This window comes from Bos indicus, chromosome 11 (genome assembly GCF_029378745.1).
Source record: "Bos indicus isolate NIAB-ARS_2022 breed Sahiwal x Tharparkar chromosome 11, NIAB-ARS_B.indTharparkar_mat_pri_1.0, whole genome shotgun sequence".
Taxonomy (NCBI): Eukaryota; Metazoa; Chordata; class Mammalia; order Artiodactyla; family Bovidae; genus Bos; species Bos indicus.
In genome coordinates this window covers 105,532,638-105,552,068 of record NC_091770.1, presented here as the reverse complement: position 1 = coordinate 105,552,068, position 19,431 = coordinate 105,532,638, and the positions used below count along the sequence as shown (strand labels likewise).

The 19,431-nt window shown below is 64.3% G+C and overlaps 1 protein-coding gene across 1 annotated transcript; it reads right to left on the bottom strand.

Annotated features, from left to right (window-relative positions):
- Positions 1-16,126: 16,126 nt before the first annotated feature.
- On the bottom strand, positions 16,127-19,381 carry MRPS2 (mitochondrial ribosomal protein S2). Its single transcript, XM_019971175.2, has 4 exons — positions 19,225-19,381; positions 19,037-19,132; positions 18,483-18,612; positions 16,127-17,174 (listed from the first exon to the last, which is right to left on the bottom strand). The coding sequence occupies exons 1-4, from the start codon at positions 19,262-19,264 to the stop codon at positions 16,559-16,561; spliced, it is 882 nt and encodes a 293-aa protein (XP_019826734.1). The 5' UTR covers positions 19,265-19,381; the 3' UTR covers positions 16,127-16,558.
- Between the last annotated feature and the right edge of the window lie 50 nt (positions 19,382-19,431).

The window sequence follows — 19,431 nt, the reverse complement described above, 5'->3', positions numbered from 1 at the left end:
CTGGTGGTTCTGCTTGTCTATGGGGTCCCTCGGAGGGGGCTGGGGCAGGGAGGGATGTGGGGGCTGGGGTGGGACCCCCCAGCCTGTGGTGGGAAGGACCCCAGGTCCGTGCCTGGGCAGGTCTGGGAAGGTGAGTTACAGCCCTGGGGGTGAATCACCACATGTCAACTTGTTCAGACACCTTTGGGGGGATTTTTGGTGTTTTCTATAAGATTTAGAGACTCTCTGATGGAGTCCACGGGGCAGTGAGCCTTGGAGATGAGAGGCAGGGCTCTGATGGCCCTGAGCACAGAGGCTGCCAGGCAGGGTGCATTGGGGCTACGCCGGGGACAGGGGCTGGAGTCGTAAGGCCCTGAGTGGGAGAGCCCGATGGGCAGGTGTTAAGTGCGGCCGTGACCGGCCGCTTGGGAAGGGGAACTGCCTGAGCCCGGCCGCGGCTCCCAGTGGCCAGGATGGCACCAAGCCAACCCACCACACCTGGGCCTGGCTCCCTGGTCTCAGAAGGGAGTCAGGGTCCTACCCAGAGTCTGAGGGTCTCCACGCGGCAGGCCCTCCGGACGCCCAGCTGGGGACGCAGCGCCAGCTCTGAGCCCATCTGCGGCGGGTGTGGGTGCCCCTCGGGCACGGTCACTTGGCTTGGCCGCATTCGGGGCTCACAGGGGCCCACTCAGCTCCAAAGGGCAGCCTGCAGGCATGGGGTTCCCAGACGGTTCACCTGGGGAGGGGTCCAGAGGGGTCGCACTGCAGCCCCTTCCCCTGGGGGTCTGCCGGCACCTCTTGTCCGTGGCTCTTCGATGGCATCACCCCAGGGTGGAGCCCAGGAGCTCAGGGGCAGGTTCTTCAAGCCGCGAGGGCACAGGGCTCCTATCAGAACTCTGCCTGCTCCCGGCGGCGGACACGGTTGGCCTCAGGTGAGCAGCAGGGAGCCCAGGCATCAGGTCCAAGGCCCTTCGTTACCTTCCTCCAGGGGCTGGCTGATCTGTAGCACTGGTCCACTGGTCTGCCTCTGGCGGCTCCCCAGCACCTTAAATGGGTGTTTTCACGTTTTGTCCAGAGTTAATAATTGCTCCCTGGGGGAGGTGTGGAGCCCTGGGAGCTGCCTGGCCAGGCTGGAAGTGGCTCAGTTCAGTTCAATTCAGTTGCTCAGTCGTGTCAGACTCTTTGAGACTCATGGGCTGCAGCATGCCAGGCCTCCATGTCCATCACCAATTCCCAGAGTTTACTCAGACTCTTGTGCATTGAGTCGGTGATGCCATCCAACCATCTCATCCTCTGGAAGCGGCTCACATTTATTAAAGGAGTCGCACTGCACAATCCCGACAGAAGAGGGCGCACTGACAGACGGCGAGCGCTGCGTGTCGCTGCTGATTCGCGATCTTCACCCGTTTTTGCACACAGAGGCGCTGCAAGGAGAAAGCAGCATAGTGTCTTAGGTGGGCTTTCCCTAGAGCCAGACCCTGCACGGGGCTCACTCAGCTGGTCCGCCCACCCCAGTGTGGGGTGCGGTCGGCTGAGGACCAGCCTGGCCGTCCCTGCGCTGCTCCGAGCGAGCCTCTGCCCCAGAGGAAGCCCTGGGGGAAGCAGTCCCGGGGGCCTGTGGTCAGGGCTGCCTCTGTGCCAGGAAGGACGGGTCTGGAGGTCCTGGGGGCCCTGACATGACGGCCCCCCTTACGCTGCTCAGATAACCTAGTCACCCCCCGTGCTGTGGACACTGCTCTTCTTCAGTTCAGTCTCTCAGTCGTGTCCGACTCTTTGTGACCCCATGTATCACAGCACGCCAGGCCTCCCTGTCCATCACCAACTCCCGGAGTTCACTCAGACTCACGTCCATCGAGTCAGTGATGCCATCCACCATTTCATCCTCTGTCATCCCCTTCTCCTCCTGCCCCCAATCCCTCCCAGCATCAGAGTCTTTTCCAGTGAATCAACTCTTCACATGAGGTGGCCAAAGGACTGGAGTTTCACCTTCAACATCAGTCCTTCCAAAGAATACCCAGGACTGATCTCCTTTAGGATGGACTGGTTGGATCTCCTTGCAGTCCAAGGGACTCTCAAGAGTCTTCTCCAACACCACAGTTCAAAAGCATCAATTCTTCGGCGCTCAGCCTTCTTCACAGTCCAACTCTCACATCCATACGTGACCACTGGAAAAACCATAGCCTTGACTAGACAGACCTTTGTTGGCAAAGGAATGTCTCTGCTTTTGAATATGCCGTCTAGGTCGGTCATAACTTTCCTTCCAAGGAGTAAGCGTCTTTTCTTAGGTGGAGGTAAAAACGACAGAATGATCTGTCTTTGTTTCCAAGGTAAACCATTAATATCACAGAAATCCAAGTCTATGCCCCAGCCACTAATGCTGCAGAAGCTGAAGTTGAATGGTTCTATGAAGACCTACAAGACCTTCTAGAACTAACACCCCAAAAGATGTCCTTTTTATCCTATGGGAAAGGAAAAGGAAACTGAAGTCACTCAGTTGTGTCCAACTCTTTGCGACCCCATGGACTGTAGCCTACCAGGCTCCTCTGTCCATGGGATTCTCCAGGCAAGAGTACTGGAGTGGGTTGCCATTTCCTTGTCCAGGGGATCTTCCTGACCCAGGGATCGAACCCTGGCCTCCCACATTGCAGGCAGATACTTTACTGTCTGAGCCACCAGGGAGACGGTTCATCATAGGGGACTGGAATGCAAAAGTAGGAAGTCAAGAGACACCTGGAGTAACAGGCAAATTTGGCCTTGGAGTACAGAATGAAGCAGGACAAAGGCTAACAATTTTGCCAAGAGAACGCACTGGTCATATCAAACACCCTCTTCCAACAACACAAGAGAAGACTCACACACGGACATCACCAGATGGTCAACACTGAAATCAGATTGATTACATTCTTTGCAGCCAAAGATGGAGAAACTCTATACACTCAGCAAAAACAAGACCGGGAGCGGACTGTGGCTCAGATCATGAGCTCCTTATTGCCAAATTCAGACTGAAATTAAAGAAAGCTCTGCCTGCTCCAGGTGGCACACAGGGCTTGTGGGTTAGGCACCCTTCTGCACAGAGCCTGGGGGTCTCTGGGGGTTGTGCTCCCTCCAAGAAGGTGCAACGAATCTCCTGCCTGGTCCTGCGTTGCTCTGGGCTCCAGGTCTTACCCACCAGTGGTCCCAGCAGCCACCCGCCTAAAAGCTGCACCGCGGGCGGGGGCAGGAGGCCACCCGCGGGGGCCCCAGGCCCCGGCTCTTGCGGAGTCTCTGCTCTCTGGATCTGAAGGTTTACCTTCCGCTTGGCCTCTGTTCACAGGCGCCTCTCGGGTTTGCCTCTTCCTTGATCTCGTCTGTCAGTCCTCCTGGAGAACCAGCGTTGGCTTTATTTACTTATTATTTTTAACATCTGTTTACTTGTTCACTTATTTCTGGGCTGCCCCAGGTCTTTGCTGCTGCGCGAAGGCGGTCCCTGGTTGCAGAGAGCAGGGGCGGGTCTCTAGTTGTGATGGGTGGGCTTCTCATCGCGGAGCACAGTGGCGGGGGCGCGGGGTGGCCGTGTGGCCCCTGGGTGCGTGGGCTCTTCCTGCACCAGGGACGCAGCGGGTACCTGGGCACTGGCAGGCGGATTCTCCCCCACTGGGCGCGGGGAAGCCCAGCTTGGCTTTAGACGGCGCTTCCTCACGTCTCCTTTGCAGGATTCTGGCTTCTCTGTGCTAAATCCCCCCTCTCTATTTTAGGGTTGCTCTGTGATGGTTTAAGCACTGATTTGAACACTCAGTTTGAAACCGAGTCCCTTTGTCAAGTTTCTAATTAAGCTCCATCCAAAACTTTCTTCCCTGTGTTTTTCTGAACGGGTTCCCCTCAAGATGGTCAAGTATAAAAGAAAGGGGGGATTGAGACCCCATACCAGCTCCCGTGTCCTAGCTTGCCTCCTGGGCCTCCCCTGGTTCTCGAAGGGTTGGCTCAAGACGTGGTGATTAGGAAAAAAAAAAAAGACGTGGTGATTAGGAAGTGAGGAGGAGAAACCAAGAACAACCGTTGGGCCAGGAAACAGGGGACAGTTTATGCCTGACACACGCTTTGAAGGTGCTTTTACAGAAAGCGAACCCCCCACCAGATGCAAACTGTGACCACAAGCGTGGAGACCCCAGACCCCGAAACCACCCGGAGCGTCGAGCACAAGCTGTTCACACCTTTGCGGCCCCCTCCCCACGCGGCCTTTGAAGCCTGTCTCCTAACCAGCAGCTCGGGACGGGCTGGGCCCCGGCCCGCCGTCTCCCCAGGCTGCCGGCCTCCTGAGTGAAGCAGCTTTTCCTTCTCGACCAGCTCTTGGCGCTTGAGTATCGGCCTTTTGAGCAGCCGAGCGTGGGTTCGGTGCCGGCCGCGTCGATTACAGGTTCATTTGCTGACTTTGTCTGTTTGCTTCCAGTGCGGATTAGGCTGTGGTCAAGGCAGAGATAACTCGGAAAGGGGCGCTGAGGTGCGGGGCGCGGAACTGCTCCACGTGCAGGCGGGCGGCCGCGGCTCCGGCAGTCCATCGAGGTCATCCTTTCCCCTAGAACTGCCGTCACACCTTGGTCCAAAAACCCACGGGCCTCCTGCTGACGTACGTGCCTGCCTGTCCATCACTCACACGGACCTGCGTCTACAAACACGGGCTAAATGGCTTCTTATCGGCCTCGGGGTGGCTGCTCAGAGCCTGCTTGGCCTGACAGCCTCTGTCCATTTCCCAGCGAACCTCAGCTGGGCCGTGGACCAACCCTGCCTCTTGGGTGCTCGGTGCCCGGCTGGCTGTCCAGGCGTCTTGTGACAGTGGGCTGGGCTGAGGGGCCTCTGCAGAAGCCAAGGCGTCCCGGGTCCAGGGGACACCCTGTCTCTCCAAGACGTGGCAAGGGGCACCGTCCTGCCAGGCCCCAGGAGAGGGTCACACAGACCAGGAACACGGGAGCCTCTCCCTGTAGCCGGACCTGCCTCCTCGCCTCCTGAAAGGGCACTGGGCCTGCCCTCTGACCACCTGGGGAGGGCAGGCTCTGCTCAGTGGCACCTTGGATGGCAATCGCGGTAATTACTGGGTCCAGCTGAACATTCAGTTCCGCCCCCAGGGCCTAGGGTCATGCGAGTGCGTGGTGGTGGGAGGGGCACACCCTGCCCCGGGCGGCACAGACATTCTTTTGTGGGGCCCCAGGGTCCACCTGTGGCCCTGGCCGCCTTCTCGGTCAGCCCTGAGTCCCAGGAAAGCGTGCCAAGACCAGAATCTCCTCTGTCCCCGGGGAGAGAAGGCGGCCCTGCCCTGGCCCAGTGCTGTGTCCTTGAGCTGGCTGCTGTGAAATGCAGACAGCTGGACACCACAGAGGGGGTCAGACATGGTGAGGGGCCACCACGAGGAGCAGGCTGGACGGCCCCTCAGGGCAGGGGTCCTCCTGTGCCCTGGACGTGCAGTTGTGGACAAGCAGGCAGGCTCCCCACCCAGGGCTCAGACAGGTGGACAGACACCGGTGTGGTCATTCAGGTGGGAGCTCCAGGGCAGTGGGCCTAGGAGCTGACGGAAGTGGGCCTGTGAGCTGGGACTAGGTTACCAATGGTGAGGCGATTCGCCCTGCAGCCCAGGGCTGGTGTCCAGACAGACACACGGGAGAAGGTGCGAGGAGACGGAGTGGAGGGTCGGGGGTTTGTGGCCACAAGCCAGGGGCCGCCGGGAGCTGCAGGAGGCAGGAGGGACCCCCACCCCCCGCCCAGCCCCGGAGACTGCAGGGGGCCGGCCCTACCGGCACCTGGATCTCAGACTTGGGGCCTCGGCACTGGCAGGGAATACGCTTCTACAGTTCTCATCCTCCCCAGTCTAGGGGCCCAGGACATGAAAACTGTTCTCCACAGACAACCCACAGGGAATGTGTCACAGTTGGGGTGTACCTGGGGGGACTCCCCGAGGAGGCCGTGCTGAAGCTGAGCCCCAAACCCTCAAACGGTGCAGAAGATCGCAGGCCGGGGGGCCGCAGGGGCAACTGGCCACCAGGGCGGCAAGGCCAGGGCTGACCTGGATGCCTGCCTCTCATTCCTTGCCCACCCTGTTTGCCTGCGGGTCAGACCTCGCGCTCGCGGAAGACCCTGCAGGACGGGGGACGTGCGCTCAGAGAAGGGAGCAGGCTGAGGCGAGGCCACAGGCCCCTCCCGTCGCCCCAGCTGCAAGACGGCCCTCCGCCCCCCACAGACCGCGTGGGGCCCTGCAGCTTAATGAGCCGTGGGTGGAAATGACAGGTTCCCTTGCCAGCTGGCCGCAGAGTGCAGGGGGTCTGTGCCAAGTGCCCCAGGACCCTGGGCTGGGGCTACAAAGGGCGGCTGAGGGAGGGCCCACAGAGCCTTTCGGAGCCTCAGCGGAAGGACCTGCTGGCGGCGTGAGCCTAGAGCCCCCGAGATGAGGACCCTGGCCCTGACTCTGACCGTCACCCTCGGCCTGACGTCAGCCCTGCAGGCCCGGGACAGCCTGTCCTTCCAGGGGCCGGATGTGAGGCTCCGGGGGAGGGTGGGGGTCGGGGGTCCCGGGCTGAGCCCTCCCTGTCCACGGAGGCCAGCGTCTCGGGGTCAGGAGGGAGACGCAGTTTAGGGCTCGGCCCTGGCCCTCCCACAGACAGAGACCGCCAGGGCTGGGAGACTGGGGGCCAAGGGGCCTCTGTCCCGTGCACTCAGCCCCACGCTGCGCCCCAGGAAGGTGCTGGAAGGAGGGGACCTCAGATGTGCCGGGGGGCAGCCTGGGGGTGTCTGAGGGGCTCCGGGGGGCATCGGGTCGAGGGAGCTGGCCGTGGCGGGGTGGCTGGCGAGGTGGAGGAGAGGCGGCCGCCTGGCTCACGCGTGTTTCAGATTTCGGGGAAGTGGTTCATCACGGCCTTCGTGGAGACCGAGGGCCACACAGGGGACAGCGTGTTCCCCGTCACGTTCTCCGTCCTGAGTGACACCCATGTGTGGGCCTCCACGACACACAGGTGAGTGTTGGGGCTGCTCATGGCCGCCCGCTGGCCCCAGGCCCGAGGCCCTTTATCAGGCCGGGCTGGGCAGAGGCCGCGAGCCCAGCCCCTTCAGGGTCCTCCCGCCGTCCTGTAGGCATGGGGAGAGGCTGAACGCCCTCTGAACTCTGCAGAAGGGGCCAGGGCTCTGCCGGGATGGGGGCAGAGCAGAAGGCTCCACCTGGAGTCGGGGTCCCCTGCGCTGCTCTAGGGTCGGGGTGGGGACCCCGAGCATCCCCAGGGCGGAGGGGACCTCAGGCCCCTGTGCACGGGGCTGTGTCCTCCAGGACCCGGGGCTTCTGCTACAACGTGGACGTCGTCCTGGAGAAGACCAACAGGCCCGGCACTTACACCGCCTGTGAGTCCGGGACGGCGGGGTGGGGCCCCAGAGTGGGAGCCCCAGGCTGGGTCCTGCGGCCAAAAGGGGGCCGTCAGGATGGGGAGCCCCCTGCTGGGGCTCAGGGTAGGCGGGGGCACCAGAGGACAGGTGACTAGATCCAGGGGGGCATGGCAATCGGGGCCCCCCACCGCCACCAAGCCAGGTGCCAGGACTCGCTGCTAACACGCCCGGCCCGTGGCCCTCCGCAGCGAGGGGCAAGACGCACGTGGATGTGGAGGAGCTGCCCGCAAAGGACCACCTCGTGTTTTACTATGAAGGGCCGTTCGAAGCGGGAAGGTTCAGAACAGCCAAGCTCTTGAGTGAGTCCCCTCTCCTGGCCTGGCCCCGTCTCTGCTCCAGGGGCCCTGCCCGCCCAGCAACAGCCCTTCTCTGCCCAGGGCTTCAGCGCCTCTGAAGGGGCAGCACTTGAGGCACGAGATGCGCACAGGCCCGCCGCTGGCCCTGCTGCCCGGGGCCTGTGCAGGCAGTCAGCTGGTGCCCGGGGTCTGTGCAGCAGCAGCGCCCTCTGGCCCAACAGACTGCTCCAGGGGCACATTCTGAGTCCCGCTTCTGGAGGCAGGAGGCGCTGACGGAGGAGTTCTCGGCGGGTGAAGGCCAGGGTTCTCTGGTCAGAGGGCAGCGCAGCTCCTCTGGGAGGGGAGCCCTTCCAGGTCAGGGGCCTGACCCTGCAGGTGGCTCTGGGATCTGGCCTGGGTCCCCCCGGACCCCCAGGGACTTAGGTGTCCCCCGGGGCTTCCCCCCACTTTCCCCGGGACCTGCCAGCTGGAAGGGGCCCGTCTCCTCCGCGCCTGCTCAGCGTCCACTCCAGACATACTCCTCCTGCCCTCCTGGGTGTCCCCTGAGGCCTGACTCACCAGGCACCTGGCCTGCAGGTAGGAATCCCGACGTGAACCCAGAGGCCCTGGAGGCTTTTAAGAAATTCGTCCAGCGCAAGGGCTTTTCCCTGGAGGACGTCTTCACACCTGAGCAGACGGGTGAGGGCCCGGCCCTATGGCACCCCCCGGGTCCCCTCTGCGTCCTCTTCATGCCCCGGGTCCCTCCCTCCATCCCCTCCCACCCCTCCCCGGCCCCTCCGTGGGGAGACATCAGCGCTGTGACGGGTCACAGGGAGCCCCGGGGGGCCCCGCTCTGGGTCTCCGTGACCCACGTCCAGGCTGCGGGCGGTGAGGGGTCTGGACCCCTGTGCGGGGCGTCTTCTCACTCCTGGCTTTGTCTTGGTCTCTACAGAAAGCTGCAAGCCTGAAAGTGACTAGGGTGAGTGGTCCTTGAAGCAGTCGAGGGTCTCGGTTCAACGGGGCTTCAGGGTCCACCGGGCTCCCCAGGGCAGGCAGGAGGGACCCCACGTGGCCAGGAGGCGGCGTCTCTGCTCTGAGGGCCCCTTTGGCCGCCCCCGCCCTGCAGGGTCTGTTCCTGGGCTGCACTCCGCCCAGGCACCCGCTCTGTGCTCAGGGCTCACTGTTGGCCGGCTGTGCACCGGGCGGAAGGTGCATTCTGCCCCCGGCGCTGCAGCCCTGGGGGCAGGGAGAGCCCCGTCTGCCCCCTTCCTCCATGACCTTTCCCCTCCTCTCCAGGGCAGGGGCACCAGGCTCCACGGCAGCCCCCGGCAGCACCATCAGGACCCGCCATCCTGCGGGATGTGGGAGGAGCCCCTGGGACCTGGGCCTCCCCACCCCCTGCTCCCCTGCCCCGCTTTCTCGCCCAGCCCTCCCTCCCCTCTCTGGCTTCAAATAAAAGGCTTCAGCGTCCCCAGGGGCTCTGCCTGTCTGTGGGGCCCCTCGGCGGGTGAGAGGGGAGGACAGGGAGGTGGAAGCCTTGCAGGAAGGACCAGAGGACCGCTCTCGTCCTGGGTCCCCATGGTGTGTGTCTCTGTCCAATGGGCCTGGGGGTCCGGGGAGAGGTGGGTGCTGGCAGCTCTGCCTGAGGTCCCGGGGGGTCTCTGCAGGTCTGATGCCCACAAGCTCAGGTTTGGGTGGTTGTGTGGTTGGGGGGAGGGGTCTGATGCCCAGGAGCACAGGCTTTGGGTGGTCCTGTGGTTGGGGGAAGGTGTGAGGGTGGCAGGGTCAGCCCCAGGCCCAGGTGGGGACACGTGTGCAGGTGGGGATCGCCCCACAAGCTGGAGGCCGAGGTGGGAGTGAAGGGGGCCAGGCTGGCCCAGACACACGGGACAAGGATGGCCCAACACTGGGCCCCAGACTGGGATGACTGCTGGTCCCCCACCCAGGCCTGGCTGCACACAGGCGCTGCCCCTGGTCAGGGGACCGTGTCAGCAGGGACCTTCTGGCCTCTTCTGACGCTGACCCTGCCATTTCCCCAGATCCCCCTGGGGCAACGTGCCACCTGACAGCCAGCTGATGGTGACCAGGGTCTCCTTTCTCGTGGTGGGAGGGGACCCCAGCCCAGCCTCCCTGGAGACTAGGGACAAAGGGTCCCTCTACACAGGGTCAGTGCGACTCCCCAGTGGGGGCAGCCAGCTCACCAGGGCCCTCCTGGACACAGCAAGCCCCCCAGGCAGACGAGAGGCCCCGGGCACTCTGTGTTCCCTCCTGACAAGGAGACACCAGACAGGGGGTCCCCCAAGTGCAAGCCCCTCACCAGTGTGGGGGTGCCCATGAAGCCCCCGTGACGGGTCTTCTGATGGCCCACCCCCACATCCTCCTTGCCCGGCCCCTCCCACCCCCTCCCCATATCAGGGGTGATGGCACTGGCCCCGGATCACCAGGATCGTCTCCGTCTCACGCTGAGCTGACCAGCCCCCTGGTCCAGCCGCACCTTCAGGTCTTCGCCACGAGCCTCACCTGGGCCTCGACTGGCCGGGAAGCACACACAGGTGGCGCTGCCAGGACCAGTGAGAGGGACGGTTCTGGGGCCTCTCAGGGGGCAGTGCCCGTGCCAGGCTGACTGCATGGAGTAGACGTTCCTTCCTGCCACCCGACAGCGAGGAGGGGCCACTGTGTGTGAGGAGCCACCAGAGGGGGGACGCACAGAAGGCTGAGCAGGGGGACCTCCCAGGAGGGGAGCCCCGGCCTCATCCTCAGGGTGATGCGCCCCCAGCAGGGTGGCTGCACGGTCAGGGGGAGGGGTCATAGAAGGTTCTGGGGTCTGGGGGGGATGGGACCACCCACCACTGGAGTCAGAGCTGTGCAGCATGGGAACGGCCTGGAGCCTTCCCTACCTGTGCACAGGCAGATACACTCACACTCACACACTCACAGACTCACATGCACACACACACATGCACACGGACAGATGTATGTACACATGTGAGCGTGCACAGGAGACACATCAGCACAACACACTCACATGCGTGTTACATGTGTGCACACACGTACACTCACGTCACACAGCCATGCAGCACGTGTCTGCACAAAATTCTGTGCCTGTGCACACACAGAAAGACACGCATGCGCACACACACACACTTTATAACGAGTTTAAGTACCACCCAGAGCAGGTGTGGTGTGAGCGTCCCCCCGGAGGCCTCTCCGCTCTCTCTCTCTCCTCTGTCTATCTCTCACATGCAGATCCACGCACGTCTCTGTGTCTCCCTGTTGACATCACATCCATGTGTCTCATAGCCGGGATCCTGGGTGCAGAGGGTTGGGCCACGTGTCTCAGGTAAGACCACCCTGGAGTCTCCCTGCCAGCACCCACTTTAGCAGCCATGGGGCATTCACTCGTCCATGCGGACCACGCCTGGTGGATCCCATCCCGTCTCCGCAGACACGAGTGTTTCCGGTCTCCTGCTATTTCAACCAGCGCATTGATGGAGACTCTCGACAACGCATCCGTGACAGACTGAGGATTCCTAGGGTGAGCTCCTAGGAGTCGCTTTGTAGGTACACGCCCCTGGGATCCTCCCCCCCGACAGCCCAAGTGCACAGGCACACGTGCACACGCATCACGCGAGGGTCCCTGTGGGTGGGCTCCTAGGAGTCGCTCTGCAGGTAAAGGGATGCACGCGTGGAGCCCTGGGGTCCCACGCACGGTTCTCCCAGAGAGGCGTGTCCTCCACACCTCCCTGCAGGGGTCTGCTGGCCTCTCTTCCTCACGTTGTCCCCAGCGCTGGTCGTCACCAGCCTGGAAACCCGCCGGTGCAGGGCCGACACAGCCGTCTCCAGTATTTACGTTCCGTGTCGCCGGAGGCTGAGCGTCTCGGACGTGCACCAACCACGTGCGTCGCCTCGTTAGCCGTGCACGGGTCTGTCCTCTGTCCCTTTTTAGAACACTGACTTTCAAGATCCGGGGACCACAGGGGTGTCAAGCCGCTCTCTGGCCCTGGGATGCGAGGGACGTTGTCCCGGCCCGTGGTCTGTCCTCCCAGCTCTCTGCATGTTTGTCTGTTTGGCCGCAGGAGGAGCCAGGCGCTTCCCTCTGTCTTCTGGCTCTGGGGCCACACTTAGAGCATGGGTCTCCACCCTGAGACTGTACAGATATTTACAAAAAAGACTTCAATTTGTATATCTTACCTTTAACTCACCCGAAATTTCCCTTTCATGTAACAAAAATGCTGCTGCTGCTGCTGCTAAGTCGCTTCAGTCGTGTCCCACTCTATGCGACCCCATAGACGCCAGCCCACCAGGCTCCCCCGTCCCTGGGATTCTCCAGGCAAGAACACTGGAGTGGGTTGCCATTTCCTTCTCCAATGCGTGAAAGCGAAAAGTGAAAGTGAAGTCGCTCAGTCGTGTCCAACTCTTAGCAACCCCATGGACTGCAGCCTACCAGGCTCCTCTGTCCATGGGATTTTCCAGGCAAGAGTACTGGAGTGGGGTGCCATCGCTACTTCCAATTAAAAAAGAAAACAAAAGTTAACTACTCCCCTCTTGAAACATGTGGCTGATACAAAAAGTGACCTTGTATGATTCTGTTCGCAGGAAACACCCAGAGCAGGGGAAGAGCAGAGAGAGAAAGTGGGTTAGGGCTGGGGGAGGAGGGCAGTGAGCGCTTCGGGTTCCCTTCTCAGGAGGAAACCCGTCCGCTGAGGCCGTGGGGAGGGCTGTAGACTGTGAGCGTCTGCCTCGCTCCAGAAGCGCACAACTCAAAATAAAAAAGACTCGCTAGTGTGAAGACGTGCTTACATCGTGCTTACATTGATGCTTACATGTGAACTGAGAAAGATAGCAATGCCAACCCTGCACGCAGGGCAGCAGAGACGACACGGACATAGAGAGCAGACTGTGGACTCGGGGGCAGACGAGGGTGCGATGACTGGAGGGGATGGCACTGAAACAGGCACACTGCCACACGCAGAATCGACGGCCAGCGCGAGCTGGGTGCGTGAAGCGGGGCACCCGAGCCAGCGCTCTGGGACGACCCGGCAGGATGGGGTGGGGGAGGCGGGAGGCAGGTTCAGGATGGGGGGACACACGTGTGCTCGTGGCCAATTCACGCTGATGCAGGAGAAAAACCAGCACAATGCTGTAACTATTCTTCGATTAAGATAGATAAAACAAAAACAAAAGACACCGTAAACGATAAGAAACGAAATAGTAAAATTAAAAACAGAGACAATGACAGGGAAGGGAAAGAAAGTCCGGGGTGGGGGCGACGGGTAGACTGGTCTCCGGGCGCGGCGGTGGTCCCAGGCGGTCAGCATCTCCTTGGGAGCAGGCGCTGCCGGGATGCAGCCCTGGGTGCTCCTGCTCGACGTACCCTCCAGACGCTGACGGGGCGCCTCCGGCTCGGAGCGGCTTCATCTGCTGCTGCTTCTGCTGCGGATCGAGGTCTGCGGGTTGTGTCGGGGCTGCTGCTGGGGGCGGTTCCACATCCTGAGATGTGGTGAGGCTGCAGGAGGTCCCTGAGCCTGCCTTCCAAAGACGGGGAACATCCTGCCGCCTGTGCCAGAAGCGCCAGACTGTGGTCCCCGACGGTGGTGCCCACACGGGCGGTCTGAGGCCAATCTCTGCTCCCCCTGTGTCCCCCAGCCCGCCTCCCCCTCCGGCTCTGCCTTGCCAAGGTCCGCATGCTCCAGCTGGGCCAGGAGGAGGTGGGCCCGGCGCTCCAGGTCGGAGCCGGGCATGTTGAGCGGCAAGTAGGCCACCAGCCACCTGAGGCAGGGTAGGTTCGGGGGGCTGACAGAAGTCCTCCGAGCCCTGGTCCAGCCAGGTGCCCAGGATGGAGGAGACAGCACTGGGGGTGGGCGGGCGGGCAGCAGAGTCAGGGCCTGGCCTTTCCTTCCTCTCGGCCCTCCCCTGGCACCCCCTGGGGGCCGGGCTTCTGGGCTCGCCCCACCCATCTGGACGCCAAGGCCTGGTCAGCAGCAGGGGCAGGCAGTCTCAGCTGGAGCAAGCCCTCTCTCCACGGTGACCACCTCTCCCTTCCTGGGGAGCCTGACTCACTCTTGTCCACCCCCCAGCCCCACTCTGGGCCCCCCCACCCCCACTCTGACCTCCCCCCCAACCAAAGGGAACTGCAGGAGGGCAGGCAGGGCCGCGCCTGCTCTGTTCATTGCTCCGGCCCGGCTGTGCTGCACACAGCCGGTGCTGCATATGGATTTGCTGAATGAATGAACCCCAACCAGCACCTTACAGACACCTGAGTGGCCTGGGGCTCTCTGCCAGCCCCCAGTGATCCCTGCTCCGGCTGCTCCCCGGAGGGGACCCCAAGATAGGATCCTGAACTTCCTTTACAAGTGGGAAGACGGCTCTGCCCCAGGGCTGGAGGCAGAGAGCTTCTTCACAGGGGAGGAAAAGCTCAACGGAAACCACCCCATCCCTCGGGAGCCCTTTCCGCAGGGCCAGGCAGGAGGCCGCACCGTCCACGCGTATGGAGCGGCTCAGAGAGGTAGAGAGACTTTCCCAAGCCACACAGCTGGTCACTGGGCCGCTGGGCTGGGGCGCTCGCCTCTTGAACAGCGGGCCCAGGACCTGCTGGGCAGGGGGTTGTGGGGGGCGGGGGAGGGAGAAGGCGGGTCCAGGACCTGCCGGGTGCGTGGGAAGCTGGTGACTTACGAGGGGTTGCTGTCCCGGGAGGCGGGCACCCGGTGCTCCAGCGGCTCCTCCAGGGGGTCTGCTGTGCCCACCCCCACCCCGAGGGGCTCATCCAGCTTCGGGGAGGATCCATTTACACACAGGGCTCATTTTTAGACAAAGCGGGACAGTTCAAAATGCAAACAGCGAGAATACTCGGGCTCACGTCCTGAAATGCGAAGAATCGCCTTGGCACGCGACCAGGGCCAGGCGTGGATGGCGCCGGGGGGTGAAGGAGGAGCCCAGCTCCTTGGGTCGGGCCTGGGTCTGGAGGCAGTCTGTGCTGGACCCGGGAGCAGGGCCAGGTGGCGTCTGGCCCCAGACCCCCAGGCCTGGCCGCCCTCCGCACCCACGCCCACCCGAGCCTCTGTGGCCCAGGTGGTGGCGCGGTGCGCCGGCCTCACCCACTCTGGCCCCAGGACCCGGCTCTCCTGGGCCCCAGGACACCAGCCGGCCGGGGCAGGTCTGATGGGCAGCGGGAGGGGAGGGCCTTCACCGTCAGCCTCGGAGCTCCCGGCCTCTCGGGGTCTGTCTCCAGGCGGCCCCTCTGGGGTCCGTCCTGCTGGGCGGATGCCTCTGTACGCAGAGGCTGTGAGGAGACACAAGTACCACCAGCTGTGTTGCCTGGTGGGACGCCGACCCCCAACCGGGGTGGGAGCCTGCGCCACGCCCCCTGGGAGGGCCCGGGCCGGCCCTCACCCTGGCTCCACACCTCCCTGCCGGGCCTGTGTGCCTAGACTGTGCAGCTCACCCATGTCCGCCTGGTTGGTGAGTCCCCTGCTCAGGGCAACCACCCGGGCCCACGGCTCCCAGCGCCCCAGGGCAGGCGGCACAGCTGGCAACCTAGACACTCCCACTGTCCCCGCTAATCTTCGCCGGCCTGTGTCCCGCACAGGCTCCAGGGGATTCTCAAGGGAGAGGCACCTGGGGCCGTGCGGGCCTCCAGGGAATGGGGCGGTTGGGCTGCTCCTCCCGGCCCAGGCCCACATCTCAGCTGCCCGTGCCCCGTGTTGCCTTCCCTAGATGCCCTGCTTCTGAAGGGTGCAAGGACCCTCTGCCCTGGGGAGGCCTGTCTACGGCCAGTGAGCCACCTCACATTGCACTGGCCCCAAGGGCCTTGGCTGTGTAGGCTGGCACCCCCGGGCAGAGAGACACTGTCTGTGCAGAGCTCTACCACCGAGCTCGGGCACGCGCACCCGCACTCTGACGGAGGCGCTCTGCGGTGGGAGAGCCCGTCAGGGCCCCTCAGTCTGCGGCCTCTGAACGTCTCCATCTCCTGCTCCCGAGTTAAAGCAGCACCTGCCAGCAGCTGCTCTCAGGCTGCCACGCGACTCCCTCACCTTCCGAACGGGAGACCCTTCCAGAAGACACCGGGACCTCCACTGTGCACACCCGCCTCAGACAGAGTGGGCCCTGGGGCGTCCTGCTGCCCCCGTGCGCGGCTGTGGCTCCCAGATAGGCGTGTGTCCATCCACCCCACCAGACCCTGGGCAGCAGACAGGCTCCTGGGGCGTCAGGGGTCCTGGGAGCCCCACCCCCCGTCCAGGAACGCAAGTGCTGCCCAGGGGGGTCCCGTGATGAGGAGCATTAAGAGGTCCCTGTGAACAGGGGCCACCCACCCCGCCCACACGGAGGAGGCCTGTCCAGGGCGTGGGGATGTCACCAGGCCTCCACGCCCCGCTGAGCCCACGGCCACAAGCCATGGGTCCACCTGAGGCTCAGAGACCCGGGGGCGGCAGGGCCTCGCATGCCCTGTGGGCGCCGATGCAGAGAGACGACAGAGAACAGAGTGCGGGGCCAGGGCCCACCCTGCCCGGACCCAAGCTTTATTTCTGCGGCAACCATGTTGTCTGCTTTGCCCAGCCTGGCCCAGCCCAGACGGGATCCTCTGAGGTGCTCACCCTGCAGCCTCACGTTACAGAACAGCCCCTGAAACCAGGTGGCCGCACACCCCGACCCGGGTCGTGAGAAGGGTCGACCTGCTGTGCGGACGCGCCTAACACGCGGGCTCATCTCAGGGTGGAAACAAGGGCTTCACGCTCCAGGGACACAGTGTTTTCCGAGGAGTCTTTTTCGGACAAGCCCCATTTCCGGGTAAGCCCCCCGGGGCGGCCACTGCTGAGTGCAGTTCCTAGCAGCAGGGGCCCAAAGCCTGGAAGGTCTGGAGGCCCTCCCAGCTGGGACAGGCTGCTCCTTCCTCTGGGAGGAGGCTGGGTGGGTCAGGGGGAGTGGCCCACGCCCAGCTGGGCCTGCGCTCCAGGGGAAGGTGCTCCCGGGGCAGCAGGGTTGGCCGGGTGGGGGCCCGGAGCGCCCTGCAGCCGGTACAGGGCCTCGAGCTGCCGGCGCTTCTCCTTGGCCCGGGTGACCGCCGTCTGGAAGAGCTGGCAGAAGAGCTGCACGGCCGGGGGCGAGTCGTCGTTGCCGGGGACGGGGTAGGTGATGAGGCAGGGGTTGCAGTTGGTGTCCACGACGCCCACGGTGGGGATGCTCATCTTGGCCGCATCCCTCACGGCCACGTGGGGCTCGAAGACGTTGTTGAGCGTGTGCAGGAAGATGATGAGGTCCGGCAGGCGGACCCGGGCGCCCAGCAGGAGGGGCGCGTTGGTCAGCAGGCCGCCCTTGAAGTAGCGCGTGTGGGCGTACTCACCGCAGCTCCGGGCCGTGCTCTCGATCAGGTGTGAGAACTGCCGGGCACGGCTCACGAACAGGATGATGCCCCCGCGGAAGGCCACGTGGGCCGTGAAGTTCAGGGCGAGCTGCAGGTGCGTGGCCGTCTGCTCCAGGTCAATGATGTCCTGGCCAAGGCGGCTCCCGAAGATGTACGGCTCCATGAACCTGCCGGACACACGGCCAGCGTGAGCTGCCCGGGCCACCTCCCCCGACCCCTCCAGGGCCAGTACCATCTGCAGCCTTCCCCGTGATGACACAGTGAGAACCCGGCCCAGGAGTGACCACCAGGCGCAGTCAGAGGGCTGGACCAATAGGGCAGGCTGGGCTGTAGGCCGTGTCCACGTCTCGGGCAAGACGACTCTACCCTCTGAACCTGCACCTCGCCACGACCCTAACAGAAAGGACCCAACAAGGACGTCTGGATGCTCACACGTTGACATCCAGTGTCCTGCCCGGGGCTGTATGTCTGGCAGCCACCCTCGTTATTACGGCTTCACCGTGGAGACCACCCAGGGCCGGGGCACCAGCAGGGCGGGGGTGCCGGCTGGAGCAGGAACCAGCCAGGCCTCGGAGGGGAACCCTGCGGCCCAGACCTGCGGGCCTGGACAGAGGGGCTGGGTGCCAGACTGTCCCCTCGTGTTCCGTCTTCTCCCACCCCGTTCACGTTCCTGCTCACCGCCGTCTGGATTCTGTCCTCCCCGCAGACGCCGCCCAAGGCCCCACAGGCCCAGCCTCCCTCAGCGCGGGAGACTTCTGGGAAGAACCCCCAGCAGCACACCCTCTCGCTTCCTGGCCCCTCCTCCTCTCCCAGACTCTGGGGTTCCGGTCGCCGGGCTCCTGCCCAGGACCTCCCCCGCCCCTCTGCCCAACACGTCCTCTGAAGGCCCTGGTGTGGCGCCCCTGGTCCAGGCTGCTTCCTCCGAGGGCACCTGTTTGACACTGCCCTGGGGTGACCAAAGCATCACCCCGCTCGGGACCCAAGCTTCTAATGTGAAGAACGCAGACACCCGCTCTGCTCGGCTCCCCTCTGATCATCCCAGGCCCAGCCACTACTGTGGCTCTGCCCAAGCAGCTGGGCCACCGCCTTCCCTGAACTTCTGCAGCGCCCCCCCAGTCCACTCTCAACCAGGCCCTCACAAGGACCACCTTTAAGGACGGCCAGTCACTGCTCCTCAGCCTGCCCTTGGGACGTCCCTCCAAGAGGGTGGCCTTGCCAGCGCCCATCCATCGCCGGCTTACAGAGCTTACAACCAGCCGCCCTGCCCCTGCGGAGGACCATGAGCCCCACGGGAGGCTTTGGGGGGAGGAGCAAGCTGATTCTGAGAATAAGCACCCGTCCCTTCCGGGGACTCTACGATCCCATGCGGAGGGAAAGGGAGATACACTCTCTGAAAACAAACTGAAGAGGGGGACCCGGACCTCAAGGCGGGGCGCGAGCGCCCTGGCAGAGCCACGGCCACCAGGGCATCTCACCTGTGCCGGCAGCCGGCCTTGTGGCCCAGATGCACCCGGGCGTTGAAGAGGCTTCGCACGGAAAACAGCTCCTTGACGTTAAAGAAGTCGGAGTGCTTAAGGGGCTCGCTCAGGATCCGGGCGCTGCGATCTGGGCGGGGAGGTGGAGAGCATGCAGGCCCTGGGTCCCGGCACCCCAGAGCCTGGGGCCTGCGGAGGGCGGCGGCAGATGCTGGGGGCCCCCGCGGCCTTGTGCGGAGGCTCGGGGCGGGGAGACCGGATCTGACCATGGCTTCGCTCCCGGGTGAACCCGGCCAGGTGCCCACTCGGAGAAGAGGAAGCCGGCTGACGTCTGTGTCTGCGGGCCCCGTAGTCCCACGGCCGCCCGCAGAAACTCCCTCAAGGCAGCAGTTCGGGGCCGGCCGGCCTTGGCCCGCTCGGCGGCGGGGCGGGGACTCGGAGACCTCGGCAGCGCGTGCGGCGCGTGGGGCTCTCCCGCCCGGGTCCGGGCCCGCGCCCCCCGGGGCCGCACGAAGACCCAGGCGCCCGACCCCCCGGGCCGAGGGCCCACTTACCGCTGTCGCGCTCGGGCTCGCGGGCGGCGGCGGCCGCAGCGCTCCCCAGCGTCCTGCCTCTCTGCGCGGCCCGGCCTCGGGGCGCCGCCCGGACACCTGCGCGGACAGCGGACTCAGGGCGCGCTCCCCGCCCCGCCCGCCCAGCCCCGGAGGGGTCCCCGCCGCTCCCGCCACCCCGGGCCCCTCACCCGCTCCAAGCAGCCGGGGCAGCACCGCGCCAGTCGCCATGGCCCGGATCCGGGGCGGACGGACTCGGAAACGGGCGGCCGCAGGGACGCACGCACGCACGCACGCAGGACGGGGCCCGGCGGCGCAGCCGCACGAGCGGCTCCTCCTCCCGCCGGGTCCCGCGCCGCCCCCGCCGCAGCGCCGCCCGCAGGCCCGGAGGTGCCACT

What these genes read in the sequence shown, in the direction of transcription:
- MRPS2 (XM_019971175.2), bottom strand. Translation starts at nt 19,264, where the DNA reads ATGGCGACTGGCGCGGTGCTGCCCCGGCTGCTTGGAGCGG. An exon ending in GCCCCGGCTGCTTGGAGCGG is followed by an intron (nt 19,133 to 19,224) that starts GTGAGGGGCCCG and finishes CTGTCCGCGCAG; the next exon opens with GTGTCCGGGCGGCGCCCCGA. An exon ending in AAGGCCGGCTGCCGGCACAG is followed by an intron (nt 17,175 to 18,482) that starts GTGAGATGCCCT and finishes TGTGTCCGGCAG; the next exon opens with GTTCATGGAGCCGTACATCT.